The 22,101-nt window shown below is 40.6% G+C and overlaps 1 protein-coding gene across 1 annotated transcript in view; it reads right to left on the bottom strand.

The window, feature by feature from the left end:
• The window catches only part of DNAH14 (dynein axonemal heavy chain 14), a 499,756-nt gene that overhangs the window by 100,723 nt on the left and 376,932 nt on the right, over positions 1 to 22,101 (bottom strand). Inside the window, exons 56-63 of the mRNA XM_034764559.1 lie at positions 20,299 to 20,460; positions 18,207 to 18,398; positions 9,999 to 10,180; positions 7,461 to 7,569; positions 6,973 to 7,098; positions 6,389 to 6,483; positions 5,553 to 5,712; positions 2,079 to 2,210 (exon numbers count right to left, since the gene is read on the bottom strand). Coding sequence (XP_034620450.1) covers positions 2,079 to 2,210; positions 5,553 to 5,712; positions 6,389 to 6,483; positions 6,973 to 7,098; positions 7,461 to 7,569; positions 9,999 to 10,180; positions 18,207 to 18,398; positions 20,299 to 20,460 — 1,158 coding nt within the window. The remainder of the gene's footprint in view (positions 1 to 2,078; positions 2,211 to 5,552; positions 5,713 to 6,388; positions 6,484 to 6,972; positions 7,099 to 7,460; positions 7,570 to 9,998; positions 10,181 to 18,206; positions 18,399 to 20,298; positions 20,461 to 22,101) is intronic.

Raw genomic sequence — 22,101 nt, 5'->3', positions numbered from 1 at the left:
GACTCAGATGATGAAAATGAACATGCGTTGGTCTGCACTGCTTTGGATCGTTATCGAGAAGAACCCAACATCAGCATGGTATGTCCTCTGGAATGGTGGTTGAAGCACAAAGGGACATATGAATCTTTAGCGCATCTGGGACATAAATATCTTGCAACGGTGGCTATGCACTGCCATGCAAATGCCTCTTCTCACTTTTAGGTGATATTGTAAACAAGAAGCAGGCAGCATTATCTCCTGCAAATATAAACAAACTTGTTTGTCTGAGCGATTGACTGAACAAGAACTAGGACTGGGTGGACTTGTAGGTTCTAAAGTTTTATATTGTTTTATTTTTTAATGGAATGATTTTTGTACATAACTCTACATTTGTAAGTTCAACTTTCATGATAAAGAGATTGCACTACAATACTTGAGTTAAGTGAATTGAAAAATACTATTGCTTTTATTTTTACAGTGCAAATATTTATAATAAAAAATAGTAAGTGAGCTCTGTACACTTTGTATTCTTTGTTATAATTAAAATCAATATATTTGAAAATGTGGAAAACTACCATTTATATAAATATTTTTGCATTTCTATTAACAGCGCGATTAATTGTGATTAAATTTTTAATCACTTGACAGACCTAAATATTATCGGTTATGTTATCATATATATTGAGTTTAGTCAAACTAAACATGCTGTAACTAATTAAACTACCCTAGTCTACTGAATCAACTGTTTATGCCAGGTGAATTTTATTTAAGAACATAACTATATTGTGCAAAACACTCTTACAGCTAAATTCAAGGCTCAGATGGCACACAACACACGCCCAAAAATGGCCTGAGTGGAATCATAAGGTATAATTTTTGTGTCCCACTCCCCAAATCTTGCAGAGTTCACACCTCACAGGTCCTCTGCAGCTGGAGCTATGGAGAGTAATATTCCAGGGTGGGACCTGGGGTCAGGACTCTATATTTTAGAGAGTGCACTCTCTGACTTGGTTTATTTCTTTAGATGTAAATAAAAATAAAAATCACCTCTGAAGTTGCAACGTATGTCTGAGATCTCTGGTAGATGTCTTCTTTTACAGAAGCAGCCTATGAGCAATCTGCATGGGGAAGTGCATGGGTCTATAGTTGGTCTGAAAACAAGTCCATTGTCTGATCTAAAAGTACTTGGGACCTGAATCTTGCCCCTCTTCTTTAGCCAGTGTTAAATTCCTATTTCTACTTTACCTAGAACTTGCTTAAAATTGAATTTCTATAAAAGATTTTTAAAAGATGTTTTTGTATTTAAAAGTGAATTTACTGGTGAAAAGTGTCTGATGGGAAGGTAGGACCCAGGGAAGGAAGGAAGGCCTAGACCTCTCTTTATCCACAGTACAGGAACAATATGGCTCCGCCAAATATATCTCAATCCTGATTCAGAGAAAGAACCTCAAAAAGACAGAAGATTGGTTTTCTGGGCTATTAAATCATAGATCTCTCTATTGAAACTCCTAACAAGACAAGAATGAAAAGATCCTGGGAAGGACACTAAGGATGGTCATAGATGTTTCAAGATTTATATATGATGAGAGAGAGTAAAGAATACATTGGTACTCAATTTATTTGGCTTTTTAATCATGCCCAGTTTCTATGAGCTTGCATAACATGGAAGTGAGATTGAGTCAGCACAGATTTTAATATTTCTGTTTTTATTCCACATTCTCTAAGGCATCTAGTTGAATTCTTGGACTATAAGTAGCATGGGTTTTACAAATTAATTTTTACCATTTCTATTTTGAGATTACTGCCTTTAGATGGATTGCACAGATATTACTAAGAACAGAATTTGGCCCATGAGCTTTATTATGGGTAACTATTTGGCTAAGAGGCTGAATCAGTATTCCAGTAGAATAACTTTCATATGAAGGTTCCTACTAACTTAAATAGCTAATTTCAGTTATAGTTGAATGCATTTGTATATGAAAGATCATTTTCTAAGAACAGATGATCATCTACCAAACATATTCTTATAGGGACTTGTATTTTACTGGGAATACTAAAAGAGTTTTCGGAAATAATGATAATTTTATTAAATAAGATACCTTTTGTACTTCATGGTAGTGATCCAAAGCTAAAATCCAGTGACACATGGAGCAACAGGCAATAGACACTAGTCCCACTTTTGATGGGCTAAAGTCAGGTGATCTTACATATCTTTTCAATTGCAGAAACACCTAAAAAAATGAATAGGTTAAATATTAGAACAATGACTTAGAGTTTCCACAGATTTGAAGAGTTATTACAGCATTCTTTATTGCATAAGGAGAAGACAATGGAAATATTTTTGGATATTTTTTAGTTATGTGAAGATGAGAAAAAAAACACTATAAATACTTTGGGCAGGATTATGATCTCATTTTCACTGTTGTAAATCCATAGGAATTTTACTGTCTTCAGTTAGATTTACATAGTATTTATATAACAGAATAGTATCATAGAAATATAGGGCTGGAAGGGACCTTGAGAAGTCACCTACTCCATTCCACTGTGCTGAAGCAGGACCCTGTAGACCTAGACATCACTGACAGGTGTCTGTCTAACCTGTTCTTAAAAACATCCAATGATAGGGATTCCACAACCTCCCTTGGTAGTCTATTCCATTACTTAACTATCCTTACAGTTAGAAAGTTTTTCCTTATATCTAACTTAAATCTCCCTTGCTGAAAGGTAAGTCGATTACTTCTTATTCTATCTTCAGTGAACATGGAGAACAACAAACAGTGAACATGGAGAACAACAACAACGCCACTCCCTTAGCAGAGCCGTGTCGCCAAGAGCTGGAGCCGCCGCTGATAGCGGCCTGGGAACAGCAGCTGCCGGCACTGCCACCGCCTCCACTTTGCCCGTGAAAATTGCACAAAAATGTCTTTCTATCCTTCTCCGGAAGATCTGAAAGTGGACAAGGTAATTCAGGCTCAGACTGCCTTTTCTTCAAACCCTGCCAATCCAGCAATTTTGTCTGAAGCTTCTGCTCCCATCACTCAAGATGGAAGCCTCTATCCCAGACTATACCCAGAACTTTCCGAGTACATGGGTCTGAGTCTTAATGAAGAAGAGGTACATAAAAACTTGCCAATGGTTGCAAGTACACAATCTCAGGGGCAGCTGGTAACAAGACCCTCCACTGTGAATTATATGGTGGCTCCAGTAACTGGAAATGATGTTGGAATTCGCAGAGCAGAGATTAAACAAGGCATCCGTGAAATAATTGTGTGTAAAGATCAGGATGGAAAAATTGGACTTCATCTTAAATCTATAGACAATGGTATATTTGTCCAGTTAGTTTTTTTTTCCTGAGGTTCTCTGCTCGGTGTCCCCGTCAGGTTCCCTTCGTTTGATCCTTTGACCACATTCCTGTCCCTGTTATTTCATTAGTTGTGCCCCGGAATCACTTGGCTTCCAGGTCCTATGGATCCCCCCCTTAGACTGGGGGGAGGTCCTTTAGCAATGGGCTTCCACCCGCCGACTTCCTGGATCCCAATAGGATCATTTTCTTTATAACAGCCCTTAGCATATTTGAAGACAGTTATCTGGTTGTCCCTCAGTCTTCTTTTCTCAGGACAAAACATACCCAGTTTTTTTAACCTTTCCTCACAGGTCACGTTTTCTAAAACTTTTATCATTTTTGTTGCTCTCTTCTGGACCCTCTCCAATTTGTCCATATATTTCTGAAAGTGCAGACACAATATTCCAGCTGAGTCCTCACCAGTGCCTGGTACGGAGTCTGTGCAAACTGTCAGGCTCTGGGTTGAGGCGGGCAGACCTGGTAGTTAGAGAGGTGGTCAAGAACAGGTACAAGGGTCGAAGACAGCCCTAGAGTTGGGTCTGGGCTGAGTTAGGGAGAGGCTGTGGGTCAGAATTGGGGTCAGAGTCCAGAGACAAACCAAATCAGGATTATAGTTGGAGTCTCAATTCAGGCCAAAGATTGAAGCTGGGTGGGAGTCAGTCTGAGGGTCTGGGGGGTCAGGAGGTGGATGCAGGGCTGGAGTGGGTCAGTAACAGGGCTGGAGCACAACTGGACTAGGGTACGGACAAGGCTGAAGCAAGCTGGAACAAGGCTCAGGTAAGGCTGGGGCAGGAATTGCACCGGGGCAGGAATTGCACCAAAGGCAGCTGGAAGCAGAGGGAGTCTATAACACAGTGAGACCGCAGTGAGTAGGGTTCCTGGCTGAGCAGTGCTGTAGCACAGACTAACCTAAAATCTGGTGCCATCAGTAAAATATCTGTGCCTTGGGCTTATTTGACCCAGGCCCTGCTCAGGGATAGGCTGCTACAGCATGCCTGAGTGCTGAGTCACTGCAGGCTCTGTTGGAGGGGTGAATCTTGGCAGCTGAGTGAGCAGAGGTAGTCTGGTTGTGGGTTTGCCTCACACAAGGTGAAGGCACAGAACAGTTTTTACAATTGCCATGGTGTTTAGAAAACAAAATGGAGGTTATTATTCGATATAGATGTATACTGAGTTCAAAATATCAAAGAGAATTCAGAAGTTGTATGTAGGCAGGTCCCCCAAACCATTACAACACCCCTAAACCTTGATATTAAGAAGAAAATTCTGCTGAGGGAAGTGAGATTTAAAAACTTCCTGAACAACAAAAACTTATAAAAATTTTGCCAACAGGCAACTAATCCTATCTTTTCCTAAATTAACACTAATATGTGCAAAAAAACTAGTATAATAAGCTAAAAAGAGATATATCATGGATACTAGGAAGCTCTGTTTTACAGCCACAGGCAGTGAGAAGGAAATGAGTTGCAGGTGGACCACCTCCACCTTTGATGCTCTCAATATGAGACCACAAGGACACTCAGGGTGCAGTGCAGCCCCAAACAGATGCTGGCCAAAAAAACACATGGGGAGCATGCGCACCAAAACTGAAATATATATACCAACAAGCACTCAACGAAGAAACTACTGGTTTAATTTTTTCTAAAAGCATTACACTCATCCATTCTTTTCTACATACTGATAGAAAGGGGAGGTTCTGTGTTCCTCCAGTTCTTCATTGAGCACTAAACCAGTTGAGTTGGGGAGAAAGGAAGCTTTAAACCACCTCTGCACCTCCTCTGTTCTGTCCTCAGTCCTCATTTCAACTCAGAGCAGCCCACGAGCTAATCTAAATTGTGTCAGTTTGTAATAGCCCTCTATGGACAATTACAGTGGCACACAGCACAGTGTGCTCATGACTTTCTGTTTCCTCACCCTCCTATCCTGCCCCTGACAAGGCCCATACTTCTGGAGCTGCCAGGGAGTCCAGCATAAAGGTATTATCTCAGGTCTATGCTGGGAAGAGAAAGCCTATCTATGACAGTAGGATTCTGCAGCAGTTGTTTCTGCCTCTGTCCCCTTTGTAGCCTCTTAATCCTGCCACAGTGGCATAAAGGGGCTGCAACATGGGACTGAATCTGGCCCAAAGTTATTATACAAAATTCAGTCTTTATCAAGACAAAATCAACATCCTTTGAAGAATCCTAGAAGAAGTGAAGATGAATTATTGGGGACTATATCATCCCTTTACCTTTTCTGGTAGATTATCTTTATCCAGAGTAACCAATTTTTTGAGGAATCCTGCATCTGCAAGGAGGAGCTTTGTTGTTGCCCAACTAGGTTTTTTTTGCAGAAGAATGCAAACTGCATTCATAACAGTTAGTACAAGAGGAGGAGGATGAGTATATACTCTATAAAAACAAAGAAACATTTGAGAAATTAATAACGATCAGTTTCATACAAAATATGGTACTGTATATTTTCATTTAAATCATCCAGTATTGGCCCACCTCAAAGACAGGTTACTGGATTAGATGGTTCAATAGTCTGAACTATTATTTTAATTTATAAATTAATACCAATTGCTGTATTCTTACCAATTAGTATATAACTATACTATAAAGTACTATATTGTTATATTAATAGAATAGAGAAGAAAATAAAAACAAACCTATATTAATAGAGGAAAAACAACAGAGATCTGATGACACCATCCTTCACCCCTTTTCCCTGAGAAAGGTCTGTGTAGAAAATGAAAATTCTGACAAGTCCCTTTTGACCCAATATAGGGGTGGTGGCCATGTCTGTGTCTTGATTTAGAAAGAGAATAAACTAACCCATAGGAACTAATTTGACACATGAAAGCATAAAGAATTAAGAGTAAAAGAGTGAGTCAGCTTGAAATGTAGGCAAGATTGCATTGTTTGCACTTTCAAAATCATTTTCTTTAGTTCTGGATGTTCTGTATGGAAGGAACTCCGGTGGAAACCTTTGCTCTGTTGTGTAATTTGCCAGCATTATTGTTCCAGAACTGAAGATTGTCACTGTTCCAACTAATAGCAAAGTTTTAAAAGAAAACAGACCTACCTGAGTTCTGCAATGTGAGCTTTGTCCAATGCATCTAGAGCAGCGAGGGCCTTTTCTAAAGCTGGCAAAACAGCATTTAGCTCTTCAGTTGCTTGCTATTTTTTTTAAAATAATAAAAAAAAAAAAAAAACCCACCGCCCACAGAAAAAGATTAGAGTTGGCATTTTCTTTTGGCAATATGTACTTGAACAAAACCAGTTTTCTGTACACTGTAACCACCAGTAGGAAAATGTTTGTTTTGCGAGTAAGACACACAAAAAGATGATGTGTGAAGTACTAAGATGCTGTTCATGCATAGTTACTTTTCTAATCAGAATCATGCTTGAACTAAAGAACTAAAGAACTAAAACAGAGATCTTTCAGTTTTTATTACTTTAAATTTTATAATATGGTGAAGATTCCTTAAAAAACAATATCTATGCTGAAGGCATATGAAAATTTTTGCACTTTTTGGAACTACTTATTTTTACCCATAGATAGAACAGGATCTTGCAAGGTCGTTAATGCCCAGAGTGTTCTTAATGCTTTGTAAAAATAGGCCCATAGAAACCAAAACCTGTAAGAGACCACAAGAGACTCAGTACCCGAGCATATTCTTCCACAACTTTTGTTTCCTCAGCCATGATTTCTTCATCCTGTTTAACAAGAGTTCGAACCTGCTCCACTACTAGTGAGTCTCTATGAAGTTTTTCCACGAGTTCTTCTATCTCCTAACAGGAAAAAAAAAAAAAAAAAAAAAAGGTTTTCCTTTACAAAACATTTTTACTGCAGAATTTCAAATACAGTTGGTGAGATGACAGAATAGTGAGAAGATTGAAACATTTCAGAAATGCATTGTATTTTTTCTTTTTCTCATGAGCCAACCAGGAAACTGACTTTTCTTTACTGTGTCTGAATCTCCTGTCAGCCACGGAAGTGTTGAAGGAGAAAGGGTATAATGTAACTCATTGGCAAGGGTGATATAACAAGTAGGTTTTAGGTCCTGAATTTTGTGGAGAGGAGGAGGTGGAATGGGAGGTCACAGAAGATTTTTAAAGCCCACTACAGAAAGTAATTTGTAATCAAAACATACCTTTGATTTTTGCTCTATCTGAGGGCCCAGGGTAAGCAACTCTTCTTGCATTTCTGCAACCAATGATGTTGCTTCCAGAAGCTTGGCCAGACCATTGTAAAAACAAGCCCTAAAAATAAAAATTAAGTTGCAATATGCATTATCTAGTTTTGTTCTTTTATTTTATTTGTCATTAAAGATAACAGCCCAGTTTCATTCAATGGTCTATGCTAACTTCTGCTCTGGGAAAATCTGACTGAAGGGGTGGAGGGGTAGGCTTTAGCAGTGGAAATCTGCTACAACCTCCCCTCCAATGAAGGGCCCACAAAAGGCCAACACAGCCCAAATATTTGCAGTATGGGCTGGAGAGATTGTCTGGGAAGGGAATCCAGAGTTGAGCTGATTTACCACGTCCACTTAGGAATCATACCTGGCAGGGTTATTATGGGGTCCCAACAGTAAAGACGGTGTTGCAGGATAGACACAGGATTGTGGGGGTAATTTTGTTGCCCCAGGGAGAGATTAGCTTGTTCAGGGAAATATAATTTACAACTACTTCCACCTGATTGGGTGCCTCTAGTGTAACAAATGCATTTTAGGTGGTTTTTAATATTTTGAAACATCCTCTAATATATGGACAGTGTGAAGATTAAATAAAATATAAGTTATTATATATTGACTTTGGGATCTTTAGAAATAATTAGGGCTTTCAAGCGATTAAAAAAATAATTGTGATTAATCGTGCGATTAATCGCACTGTTAAACAATAATAGAATACCATTTATATAAATATTTTTGGATATTTTATACATTTTCAAATATATTGATTTCAATTACAACACAGAATACAAAGTGTACAGTGCTCATTTTATATTTATTTTTATTACAAATATTTGCACTGTAAAAAACAGAAGAAATAGTATTTTTCAATTCACCTAATACAAGTACTGTAGTGCAATCTCTTTATCATGAAAGTTGAACTTACAAATGTAGAGTTATGTACAAAATAATTGCATTAAAAATAAAACAATGTAAAACTTTAGAACCAACGAGTCCACTCAGTCCTAGTTCTTGTTCAGCCAATCGCTCAGACAAACAAGTTTGTTTACATTTGCAGGAGATAATGCTGCCTGCTTCTCGTTTACAATATCACCAGAAAGTGAGAACGGGCGTCTGCATAGCACTGTTGTAGCCGGTGTTGCAAGATATTTACGTCCCAGATACGCTAAAGATTCATAAATCCCTTCGTCCTTCAACCACCATTCCAGAGGACATACATCCATGCTGGGTTCTGCTCGATAACTTCCAAAACAGTGCAGATCAACGCATGTTCAGTTTCATCATCTGAGTCAGATGTCACCAGAAGAAGGTTCATTTTCTCTTTTGATGGTTCAGGTTCTGTAGTTTCCACATCGGAGTGTTGCTCTTCTGAAAGCATGCTCCACACCTCATCCCTCTCAGATTTTGGAAGGCACTTCAGATTCTTAAATCATGGGTCTCTGCTGTAGCTATCTTTAGAAATCTCACATTGGTACTTTCTCTATGTTTTGTCATATCTGCAGTGAAAGTGTTCTTAAAACGAACAACATGCTGGGTCATCATCTGAGACTGCTGTAATATGAAATATATGGCAGAATGCGGGTAAAACAGAGAGCAGGAGACATACAGTTCTTCCCCCCCAGGAGTTCAGTCATAAATGTAATTAACACATTACTGTCCTCTGGAATGGTGGCCAAAGCATGAAGGGACATATGAATGTTTAGCATATCTGGCACAAAAATACCTTGCAATGCCAGCTACAAACGTGCCATGTGAATGTCTGTTCTCGCTTTCTGGTAACACTAAATAAGAAGTGGGCAGCATTATATCCTTTAAATGTAAACAAACTTGTTTGTCTGAGCAATTGGCTGCACAAGAAGTAGAACTGAGTGGACTTGTAGGCTCTGAAGTTTTACATTGTTTTGAGTGCATTATGTAACAAAAAAATCTACATTTGTAAGTTGCACTTTTACGACAAAGAGATTGCACTATACTACTTGTATGAGGTGAATTGAAAAATACTATTGGTTTTATCATTTTTACAGTGCAAATATTTGTAATAAAAATAATATACACTTTGATTTCAATTACAACGCAGAATATAATATATATGAAAATGTAGAAAAATATCCACAATATTTAATAAATTTCAATTGGTATTCTATTGTTTAACAGTGTGATTAAAACTGCAATTAATCGCGATTCATTTTTTTTGAGTTAATCGCATGAGTTAATTGTGATTAATTGACAGTCCTAGAAATAATATCAGGTAACTTCGCATATAAAATTATGCATGTTAAATGGGTAATTGTGCATGCAATCACTCTTACACATCTGTATTCTATTGCACAATATTAGTGCATACATGCTCATAGATTTTACAAGGATATTTTAGGTGTCCAGTTTTGAAAATTTGACCCATTGTGTTTGGTTTTGATATTTTGCTCCTTTGAAGCAGGATATTTTATGTGGCTGTACATTGCAACAGAGCACAATGGGAAAATGTTATTAATTTCTCACCTGTTAAACAGACTTTTCTTTTTTGTGCTCTGTAATATGCTTAAAAAGGTGTCTATGAATTGCAAATAGCTATTAGGAGTGATGTAGTAGTGCCTTTTAGTTTCCTTCAAATATTTCTCCATTGTTGTAGATGCACTTTTGTGGATTTCAACACATACCTGGGCAACCATGTTTGTTAAGTTCTGGAAGACAACATGATTTTAAATAAATATGAAAAAATAAAATCTTCATATGTTTGAAGTTATAGTATTCATTTTTGTTTATATTTTGGTTCACGTAACATTGTTAAATACACAGGAAATAATAAATTAATAAAACGATGCTTATTAATATTAATTAATTAATACTTATTATATTAGTATTAGTTGTAATAATAAAACAAAGTAATCAAATAATGTTTCATATACTGGCATGCAAAGTTAATAGAAAATTAAAATTATGTACCTGTAACCAGAATTCTTTGAGATGGACTTTGGATATCCCCACTGAGGGGATGTCCTAGCTGATACAACTTAGGCAATGAAACCTTCTTGTACAGTGTCTCTTAGAGTGATCATGTGTTCTTCCTACCCCTCTCCTCTGTTCCTGGATATTCTGAGGGTGAAGCTATAAAAGGGAGCATGACACCCTCTACAACCTCAACTCCTTCCACCACTTCCCCAGAGCCAAGTTTTTATTAGGACTCCAAAGAAGATAGGAAGGTGGGCAGGGAATGTGAATATGCAGAGTCTACCTCAAGGAACTCGAGTTACAGGTTACTAAACTTCATTCCTTCTTGGACAGTCCTCTGAATACTCCCACTCACAGGATAATTTGGCAAGCAATACCCCAGGAATGGATCGTGGGACTTGGCGTCCTAACTGAATAGAGAATGAAGTTGTGCCCTACCAAACTAAGTGTCTGATCTACACAATAGATTTAGGGAATAGTGTTTTGTAAATGTATATATAGAGCTCCCTGTACCAGCCTTACGGATCTCAGCAATTGGAACATTTCTAAGACATGCCATAGCAGTAGCCATTGCTCTGGTCCTAACCCCAACAATGGTTTGTCCAGCAGTCATCTGTACCTCTCATGGCTCATGTAATATGGACAGCAGTACGGTCACAGACTCTGACAATGACAGTGAAAAAGATGCCAGTGTTTGGAACGTGGGTGTTTCCAAGTGGTCTTACATTCATCGCTTAGTCAGATCAATCATGAACATGCAGCTTGCATCCCAACACCATACACAACCAAAAGGAATGTGAAAGAGATTTAACATCAAGGCACTTCCAAAACAAACTAGTTGCGAGACTTTTCAGCAACACCTCATTGAGATGCTCTCTGACTTTCCTGACAACATCTATGACATCTAAACACATTGGGAGGAATACAAGTCCATTATTCACAAGGCACGTGCTGAATCAATTGGATAGTGCACTCACTACCATAAGGACTGGTTTGATGAGGACAACAAGGAAATCATAGCACTTATTCACTAGAAGAGAAGCACATTTTGCACTTGGCAAAATGAACCCTCTAATCAGCAAATACCAGAGACTTATCATTGGCTTAAAGCTGTGTTCAAAGGAAGCTGCGTGACATCAAGAATCAGTGGTGACAAGCAAAGGCCATGGAGATGCAGAATTTCGCTGATCAGCATGACATGAGAGTTTTTTTCAAGCAACAAAAGCCATGTACATTCAAATGGCACAATCCCTCTGCGATCCCAGGACAACTCCATCCTTCTTAAGGACAATGGCCTTCAAGCAATGTTGGAAGGAACATTTCGAGACTCTATTGAACCGTGAATCTGAAGTCTCAGCTGCCAGCATTGAGTCCATTCCTCAGCATCCAATAATAGAACCTCTTGCTACTCCCCGCCATCTTCTGAGGAAGTTTGGCAAGCCATCACTCAGACAAGAAACAACAAGGCACCAGGCCCAAATGGCATCCCTGGGAGGTTTTCAAAGGTGGTAGAATAGCATTTGTGCAAAAACTGCATCAACTTTTTGTTAGAATTTGGGTTAATGAGGAAATTCCATCCGACCTAAAGAATGACCATATTGTGACAATTTTTAAGAAAGGGGACAAGTCAATGTGCGGGAGTTACTGAGGTATTGCCTTCCTCTCTATTTCTGTCCTTGCTTGATTTAGTCATGGGTATTTTTAGTAAAAGTCATGGACAAGTCACAGGCAATAAACAAAAATTCATGGCCTGTGACCTGTCCGTGACCTGTACCATATATACCCCTGCCTAAATCTTAGCTGGGGTGCCGCTGCTCTGGGAGGGGACAGCTGCTCAGGAGGGAGCCCGGGGGCGTCCCCGGGGCCAGCAGCACCAGCTGCCGGGGACTGCTGAGCAGTGGCTGTTCTGGCTGCCCCCGGTGATACCTCCCCCACTGCTCCAGCTGCCCCTGGAACTGCTGCTCAGGCAGTCCCCAGGGCCAGCTGCACCAGCCGCTGTTCAGGCGGTCCTCAGGGCCAGCTGCCCGGGGACACCCGAGCAGTATCCGGTGCGGATGGCCCTGGGGCAACTCTGGCAGAGCTACTCCAGCTGTGGCCGGTGTGGCTGGCCCTGGGGCCAGCTGCGTGGGTGGCCCTGGGGCCAGCCACACTGGCTGCTGCAGAAGTCATGGAAGTAGTGGAAAGTCACGGAATCCATGACATTCACATCCTCCGTGACAGACACAGAGCCTTATTTATGGCATTTATTGACCTAAAACCTTTGATTTCATCAATCATGAAGCATTATGGAAGATGCTGTTTAGGTTCAGTTGTCCATTGAAGTTCATTTATGTTCTCAGGCTACTTCATGATGCGATGACCCCCACTGTCCTCTGTAATGGGTTGGAGATGGACCCGTTCACCATCTGTACTGATGTTAAGCAGGGCTGTGTTATTGTCAAAACAATTTTTTCCATCTATTTTACTGTAATCTTGATTCTCATTCATGATCGCCTTTCTTCTGGAATTGGGATTGAGTATCGCATGGACAGTCAGCTCTTCAATCAATGATGTCTTCATTCTAAAACTAAAGTAATCAGGATCGTTATTACTGACCTTCAGTATGCTGACAACTGTGCTATCTTTGCTCAGACTGAGGTTGACTTGCAATCTGTCCTAGATCTCTTCTCAGGAGCCTATCATAGCTTGGGACTTTCCTTCAAGAATGGGAAGACGAAAGTGCTCCCCCAGCCTGCCCCCACACTAGTTGCCCCCATTCTCCCACAAATTGTCACCAGTGGTGAACCCCTGGAAAGCTGAGCATTTCCTTACCTTGGTAGCCACCTCTCCCAGACAGCCAATCTCAATGTAGAGATTGAACATAGCATCCATTGTGCCAATGTGTCCTTTGGAAAGTTACTCCATTGTGTCTTTACTGACAGAGATCTGCAGATGGAAACTAAGATCCTGGTCTACAATACCGTAGTCATCTCTACACTTCTTTATGGGTGCGATACATGAGTGACAAACCGAGGCCTTCTTAAGCATCTGGAGTGGTACCAACAGTGCTGCCTTAGGAAGATTCTCCATATCAGATGGGAAGACCATCACACCAATGCCAGCATTCTCTCTGCAGCTAACATCACCATGTTGAGGTGAAGATTAGGAATAGGGCTCCGTGTCTGTCATGGAAGTCACAGATTCTGTAACTTTCTGTGACCTCCCTGACTTCTGCAGCTGCCAGTGTGGAGGACCCCAGGGCCGCCCAAGCAGCTGGCCCTGGCACCAGCTGGTCAGGTGGCCCTGCTGGAGTGGCTCCATAGCCAGCCACACCGGCCACTGCTGGAAAGGCCCTGGGGCCAGCTGCACTGGCCGCTGCTCAGGTGGCCCCAGGCACCTGGCCCCGGGGAGCGCCTGAGCAGCGACCGGTGCAGCTGGCCCTAGGGACTGCCTGAGCAGTGGCCCCGTGGGTGACCAGGGCAGCGGCAGGTGAGCGGCCCCTGGCAGTAGTCCCAGGGGTGGGCGGAGCAGCGGGGGGTGGATGGCCCTGGGGGCATGCCCCCTCCCTGAGCAGCGACCCCCCCAGCTAAGATTTAGTTAGTGGTATTTATAGTACAAGTCATGCACAGGTCACAGGTTGTGAATTTTTGTTAATTGCCCATGATTTGTCCATGACTTTTACTAAAAATACCCATGACTAAATCATAGCCTTAATTATGAAACATCAGTTTAACTGGGCTGGTCATTGTGTGTGGATGGCTGATACTTGTCTTCTGAAGTAAGTCTTCTTTTCTCAACTTAGTGATGGTAAGAGGATCTGTGGGGGACAGAGGAAAAGCTACAAGAACACCCTGAAAGTATATTTTAAGAAGGGAGGCATTGCACCAATTGGGAAGAGCTGGCTGGCAATAGACTGCAATGTTGTTGCATCATACATCAAGCCTCAGCCTGTTTTGAAGAGAATTGCCTTGCTCAAGTGGCTGAGAAACGGCAGAGGAAGAAGGAAAGGGTACAGCATTCTGGCCAGAAGTTGTGCTCTTTTCAAGCAACCACCTGTCACATATGTGGAAAAAAAAAAAAACACAAAAAGCACAAATTGGACTCCTTAGCTATCTTAAGTTTCATCAAGGACTTTTCCCCTGGTAGACATCATCCTCGTATCAAGGGATAGCCCGACGATGGCCTAACCCCATCCTGGGGAGGAATGGATGCTATCTTTAACATTTTTCCATACACTGTCTAACCCAGGGCTTTGAAGCGGAGCCCGGAGCTGAAGTGGAGCAATTCAAAAATTTGATTGCTCCAAATCCCTGGTCTAACCTATCTAGATAATGATTGTGAAGAGGTAATATGACCTTTAGGGTTGTCAGAACATGAAATAAAGAGATTGGGAGACTTACAAAATTACTTAGCCCTATTAAGATACTATGGTAAGCTAAAGGAGGGGTTCTCAACCTTTTTCTTTCTGAGGCCCCCACAACATGCTATAAAAACTCCATGGCCCACCTGCGGCACAACTGGTTTCCTGCATAGATTCATAGATTCATAGATTATAGGACTGGAAGGGACCTCGAGAGGTCATCGAGTCCAGTCCCCTGCCCGCATGGCAGGACCAAATACTGTCTAGACCATCCCTGATAGACATTTATCTAACCTACTCTTAAATATCTCCAGAGACGGAGATTCCACAACCTCCCTAGGCAATTTATTCCAGTGTTTAACCACTCTGACAGTTAGGAACTTTTTCCTAATGTCCAACCTAGACCTCCCTTGCTGCAGTTTAAACCCATTGTTTCTGGTTCTATCCTTAGAGGCTAAGGTGAACAAGTTCTCCCCCTCCTCCTTATGACACCCTTTTAGATACCTGAAAACTGCTATCATGTCCCCTCTCAGTCTTCTCTTTTCCAAACTAAACAAACCCAGTTCTTTCAGCCTTCCTTCATAGGTCATGTTCTCAAGACCTTTAATCATTCTTGTTGCTCTTCTTTGGACCCTTTCCATGTAAAAGACAGGGCCGGCATTAGGAGGTAGCAAGCAGGGCAATAGCCTGGGGCCTCACGCCAGAGGGGCCCTCCATGAAGCTGAACTGCTCAGGCTTCAGCTTCAGCCCCAGGTGGTGGGGCTCAAGGCCTTGGACTTCAGCCCCATGTGGTGGGGCTTCAGTTTTCTGACCTTGGCCCCAGCAAGTCTAATGCTGGCCCTGCTTGGTGGACCCCCTGAAACCTGCTCACGGCACCTCAGGGGGCCCCGGACTCCTGGTTGAGAACCCACTGAGCTAAAACACTCAGTGTTTAAAATATACATCTTTGAGTCTTATTTAAGCATGAAGTCTAGGGAAGTGTGACACAGAGGCCCATAGGTGTCAACTGGCAAAGGGTTCATTGTACTTTAAGAGCAATTCCTACCTCAGACCTGACAAACTCACTACACTAAATACACTGCTTTTATGGTACTTATCCATAAAGGGAAACAGGTGAGGTTTCTACCAAATACTTGTAACTTATTGATACTCCTAATCATTTTGAGATGTGCATATAGATAATATTTAAGGAATAATGTATCTATATATTGAAAATTTAGCCCCTATGGCCTTGGAGTGAAAGTGAGTCACCGAGGACTAATATGTCTCTGTGATGGCCCATTCAAGTGGGATGGAGCTGTAACTCCTCCCTGGCTAGCTGATTATGTAATTATTACTCAATTGTCTATTTTTGCACCAACCCAATTCGTGTCATCTGAGATCTCTATCAGAGATTTTTTTATGATTTCTTCCAGGTCACAGTAAGTATTAAACAGTGTAGGGCAAAGAATAGACCCTTGAAGGACCCCTGGAACTACACCACCTACTCAAAGATGATTCCTCATTTACAATTAATTTTTTCCCCAAATACAGAACAGAAATATTTATTGAATACTCCTACCTTTTTGCATTATTATTGATCATTCTATCATTTCCATCTAGTAACGGACCAATACCATTCTCAGGATTCTTTTTGTTCCTAATATATTAAAAACCTCCTCCTATCTTTAACTTTACTGGCAATAGATTTCTCCTTGTGTCCCACTGCTTCTCTTTTTATAGGCTTGCCTCCGGAATGTTTGGGAAAGTGGAGGAGAGGGGGTTGGAGGAGAGCTTGAGCATTCTAAGGATATAACTATACTGCAATCTGAGGTGTTACTGCAGCATGGAAAGACATACCATGTAGTGTGATATAGTAGTGTAGATGGGGCAGCATGGGCTTCAAAGTGTGATAGCCATATGATACACACCCAGGGTCCCCAGTGTGTTTGTACAGCTTGCACTGATGCCTGTGCCACTGCATCTACACTGATACTTTTAGTCAGGATAGTGTGGGCAAAGCCAGAGCAGGTTTATCCATGCTGCTCTCACACCTTGGATTGCAGTGCAGACATACCCTCTGGGGCACTGCTATAAGAAGGTTCCACCATTTACACTGCACCAGTTGACATGTCCCATGAGTGGGAATATGAAAAAGATACCTGAATAAGAATTTCAGCTCTTGTTGCCAAGTGAAAACCTGTACAGTTTTATTACAAATGAGGACACTGAAGAATACAAAGGGTCAAATTCTGTCTTCAGTTATAATTAAGGCTGCGATTTAGACATGGAGGTCACGGAAGTCACAGAATCCGTGACTTCCAAAGACCTTTGTGACTTCAGCCAGCACCGGATGAGAGCTGTAAGGGTTCCCAGGGGGGACCCCTGCCGCTCTCTACCGCCCCAGATGGCAGGGGTGATCCCCACTGCTCCCTACTGCCCCGGGTGGCGGGGGGACCCTCGCTGCTCCTGGCTGTCAGGGGGGACCCTCGCTGCTCCCGACCACCATGGGAGGCAGGGGGGACCCCCACAGCTCAGAGCCGCCAGCAGAGGGGGACTGAAGAGCTGCAAGCCCCTATGGGTGGTAGGGGCCCCTGGAGCTCCCAGCCTACCCCGGCTCCCCATTTTGTCATGGATATTTTAAGTAAAAGTCCGGGACAGGTCATAGGCTTCCATGAATTTTTCATTATTGTCTATGACCTGTCCATGACTTTTACTAAAAATATCCATGACAAAATCTTAGCCTTAGTTATAATGGTAAAAATGAAGCCAATAGATTTGCACCAATGTAAGTGAGGGAAGACTCTGACCCATCATGTTTGACAATTAGGCCCTGGAAAAATATGTAAACATATACATTGAGAATGGCAAAATTTTCCTACTCACTGTTTTTGCAAAAAATGAAAACTCACTTCACATCAATTGTAGCTTCATTAAATTTTCCTTTAATGAAAAGCAGTTTTCTATAGCAAAACAGCTTTTGTAAAATTTACCATAAGCCAAGCCAAGAATTGTACATCACCATGGAAGTGGGAAAAATAATTGTACTCATTTTTGCAATGTAGTAATAATTTTATTTTATACCATCCTGACAACTGTTTTTTCTACTGCTCCCTGTTCTTGCACCTCAGCATGTAGGTCTCATTTTATATCAAATTGGTGTCTTAACAATGTTCTGACATACATTCTATGGGCCTGATTCTTTTCTCAGTTATACTGGTTTTACACCAGTTTAGCCCTATTGGCTTCAATGAAATTATTCCTGATTTGTACTCATGTAACAAGTGCAAAAATCAGGTCCAGACCTACATTATCATTTAAATCTCTGCTGAATTTGGCTCTGCAATTTCCACATTGTCTGAATCTGGTATCAAATGCACAATAAATGAAAAAGTGTTAACTACGGTTAAAAAAAAAGATAAGTTCTATTATTACGCTACCTCACTGTCATCACAAATGTCTTCATGGCTAAAGTAGCTTTTTGCAACATGCAGGAGAGCTTCTTCAGGCCAGTTGTTGTACCAGTCAATGGTAGAGCAATTAACAATGGAAGGATATATCCGACAAAGTTGACGGAAGTTAAGTCCTGCAGGACTTGTCGTCAAAACAATATGAAGCTTGCTATGTACTCTCTGAAATAAAGGTTTAATTTTGGCGGGGGGAATTACAGTTACATATCTCTTTTTCCAAACCTGTTTGCTGGCTGGAATTATTTTATTAAAAATATTATGTTAAGATTACTACTTTTTACTAATGTAATGCTCTCTTTTTTAAGTGATAAAAAATATATGATAAACAATGTAAAAATTTATCTAATCATTTTTAAGTCACGCATTTAAGACAGTACAAAATATTAAAATACCTAAAAGAAAAGGCAGACAGCGCAAATACTTAGTGAATTTGCTAGCTCATAATATCCTTGATCTTGCAGTCCCGACACATGCTTAATTCTTAGAGTAAATGTGAGTTACACATTCATATGGACTGTAGAATCAGACCCCAGTTGTGATGGAAATTTGTTGACATACTGTGACACCCAGTACTCCATGTTCACCCCGTTAATATGGTTATGATATATTTTGTACAAAGTATGCCTTGTGATGTATCATTTGAAAACTTATAATATGCAGAATATCACTGTCCTGTTAAGATGTGTGTAACAACACTGTGTGTAAAGCTGTGAGATTTTACTGTATGATTGTTACTGGAATATTTTGTAATTATGGGTAACATCCACAAACCAATTTCTCAAAGACACACTGGCATGCCAGCATAGTGCTAAAGCGCCATTACCTACTTAATTGGCTATTCACCAGCAGGGCGGGAAGGTATAAACAAAGAATTTACATTTCCTTCCAGAAACTTTTCAAACTTTTCAAACCTCACATACACGGGATACTGTTTGTCTGTACCCCAGTGGGACTAATCCTCAAAGAGGGGAGTGGGATATAAGAATGGGAGACAGTGACCTCCACCGTACCACTTCCCCTCCATCTCTATTGATGGCAACTACATTGCTTGAAAGACAAAAGAAGCATCATTGAACTGGGGGACTGGTCCTGGCCTGGCGGTTTTCACTGGTGTAAGCTTTTGTTGAGAAAAACTTTTTGCTTTTAAACCTATTACCCTTGATAAAGTTTAGGTATTAGTTTGTGTGTTTATCCTTTTATTTCTTTTTAACTAATTCTGATTTTTAAGCCTTATCACTTAAAAACCATCTTTCTCTGTTAATACACTTGTGTTGGCTGAAGTGCTTGAGAATCTCTACTTAGGTCAACAAGCCTGGTGCATAAACATTACCTAGTGTTCGAATGTTGGACTATCTATGAGCTTATACTGTCCAGAGGGCTACTGGGCAGTATAAAACACATATTTCTGGTGCATAAGACTGGGAGTGGGAATATGCGGGTGTCGCCCTAATATGTAATTCATGAATGGCTGGGCATAGCATTCATGTATTCAGCTGGGAGTGACTTTACATGCTGGTGGCTGTGAGTGAGCAGAGCCAGGAGGAATTGCTGTTCACCAGCAAAGCAGTGTAAAAAGCATCTCAGGTTGGACAGCTAAGGGGACATAGCAGTCCATCAGTTCAGACTATACCCTGTGGAATGTCACACAGACCATCTCTTTAGTTTTCTTTTTATGAAGAAGAAAAAACATTTCAGCAAATCAAATACTTAAGTAAGCATCCTAGATGGTTGAATGTAAAAACAAAGGGTGAAATATGATGCAAAATATAAATTTTAAAATTAAAAACTACCACTATTAAAAATTATATGTAATAATATAAACATGTGGCAAAATTTTCAAAACATTGAAGTCACTAAGTTCCATTTTCAAAAGTGATTTAAGTGCCTCAGTAACTTTTGGCTTAGGTAGGCATCTTTGAAATGGTCTTAGATACAGCTACCTACTCCTGCTCACACTGATGACAATGGCAAAACTATTGTTCAACTGGAACAGGGTCTAGCCCTTGGACATTTTGATTAAAAAGTTTCAAAATCTCTAAAATTAATGTATTTGAAACAATACCTGCATGAAAAATGAAAGAATTGCTTCTCTGCTGTTAGAGTAGTTAGCCTTTTCGGCAACAGCTGTAAGCTTCACAACAATACCTTCCAACTCCTCCTTATCAAATAAATCAAGCACTTCTCCAGAATTCAGAATGAAGCTCAAATGTTCTAAAAAAGAATCCTAGGGTAAAGAACAAGAATTAGTAATCCCTGCAAAACTTGTTATTTATTTCCTTTTAAAACTAATACATTATAACATAAAGCATTTTTAGGCTGAAGGCTTGTCACAGTGGTAAAAATATCACAGATATAGTGATTTTTTGGTTAATCTGTGACTTTTCTTTGTGTCTGTGATTTTAATAAAGGGGAGTTTCCCAAACAGTGGATTGCAAACCAGTAAATTGTGGGGAGGTTCTAAATGAGTCACTGGCTTGGTGTGCAGAAGAGGTCAGGGAGGGGAAGGAGTTGGAGAGTGAGTCTGACCCACACTGTCCCATATGCTGAGTCCAGCTCCCCACTCCAGGTAATGTGACCTGGCACAAAGGGTTGCAGCACTGCCAGGCCAAATTTGTTTGAGTGGCATTACAATCTGTCAGGGTCACAGGACTACTCGCTCAGGTTTGGCTCAGCCGCATTTCTGTTATCACAGAGGGATGACCAGGCCAAACCTGAGCGGTGCTGTAACTTTGTGTGCCAGGTCGCAATGCCTCAACTGGGGAGCCAGGTCCAGTCCTGTGGGACAGGAGCCACCACTGTGGAATGAGTAGAGGACAGGCTCCAGCTTTTCCTGACCCACCTTAGGGCCTCGCCTCTGCACAGGGCGGGGATTAGGTTTGCAGTGCTGGGGCGGAGGGAGCTGCTGTGGGTGATCGGTGCCCCTTCTGCAGGGATTTATGTAGACTGTATTTAAAGAGGTAGAGCTGACTTTTCATATCTGTGACTTTACACACCATTGCCCCCTAAACACATGACTTTTACTAAATTAACTGAGACTGCTCTGTGATTTTTAATAAAAAAAAAAAAATGAAGTGACAAATTTGTAGCCCTAAGCATTACTGTATTTGGATTACAATTAGGATGGATGGACCAGTTCAGAAAAAGAGGAATTAACCCAAATCTTTGCCTGCAACTCAGATGAACCTGAAACTTCTCTAAGGTGAAAAAACTGGTTAACTTTACATTATCTATTAATTTTCATATGCTTTCTCATCCTGCTTTTTTGGTTAAAACTGGAAAAAGAAATACCACAAAAGAGGCCATTTTCTTATTGCCTTTGATCCCATTAACAAAAATGTTGAAATTTTATATGAAGGTCTACTCTTGTCAGGTTGTCAGAGCAAAGAGATTTGCTCTGCACAAGCACCAGAACAAAATTCCCAATCACTGATAGCACCAAATATTAGGTTTTTGTCTTCATTGGACACATACACATAATATACACAAGTACAAAAAATATACATAATGTTGCATGCAGGTACACCATGAAACTCGTGGCCCCGAGTGCCTTTTGAAGCATAAAGTCAAATACCTTGTTCTTTCAACTATGGGTGAACTGTGAATATATCTTGGTAACTAATTAACTTATTGAAGTATATGATTGCTTTTAAATGTTTCATTTTTTCTTTCTGTTCAAATTGGTGCCTATTTTTTCACAGTGTGAAATAGGAATACAGTTTAGGAAAAAGGACATTTCTCACTATTTAGCATATAGTCGGAGCCCAATACTGCATCACTGAAATCAATGGGAGTTTTGCTATTGACTTTAAAAGGAAGCAGGACCAAACTTTTAAAGAGCCCAATTTTCAGCCCATGGTCTCCATTT

Source organism: Trachemys scripta, chromosome 3, assembly GCF_013100865.1.
Source record: "Trachemys scripta elegans isolate TJP31775 chromosome 3, CAS_Tse_1.0, whole genome shotgun sequence".
NCBI classification, from domain to species: domain Eukaryota; kingdom Metazoa; phylum Chordata; order Testudines; family Emydidae; genus Trachemys; species Trachemys scripta.
This window is presented reverse-complemented; position numbering and strand designations above follow the sequence as displayed.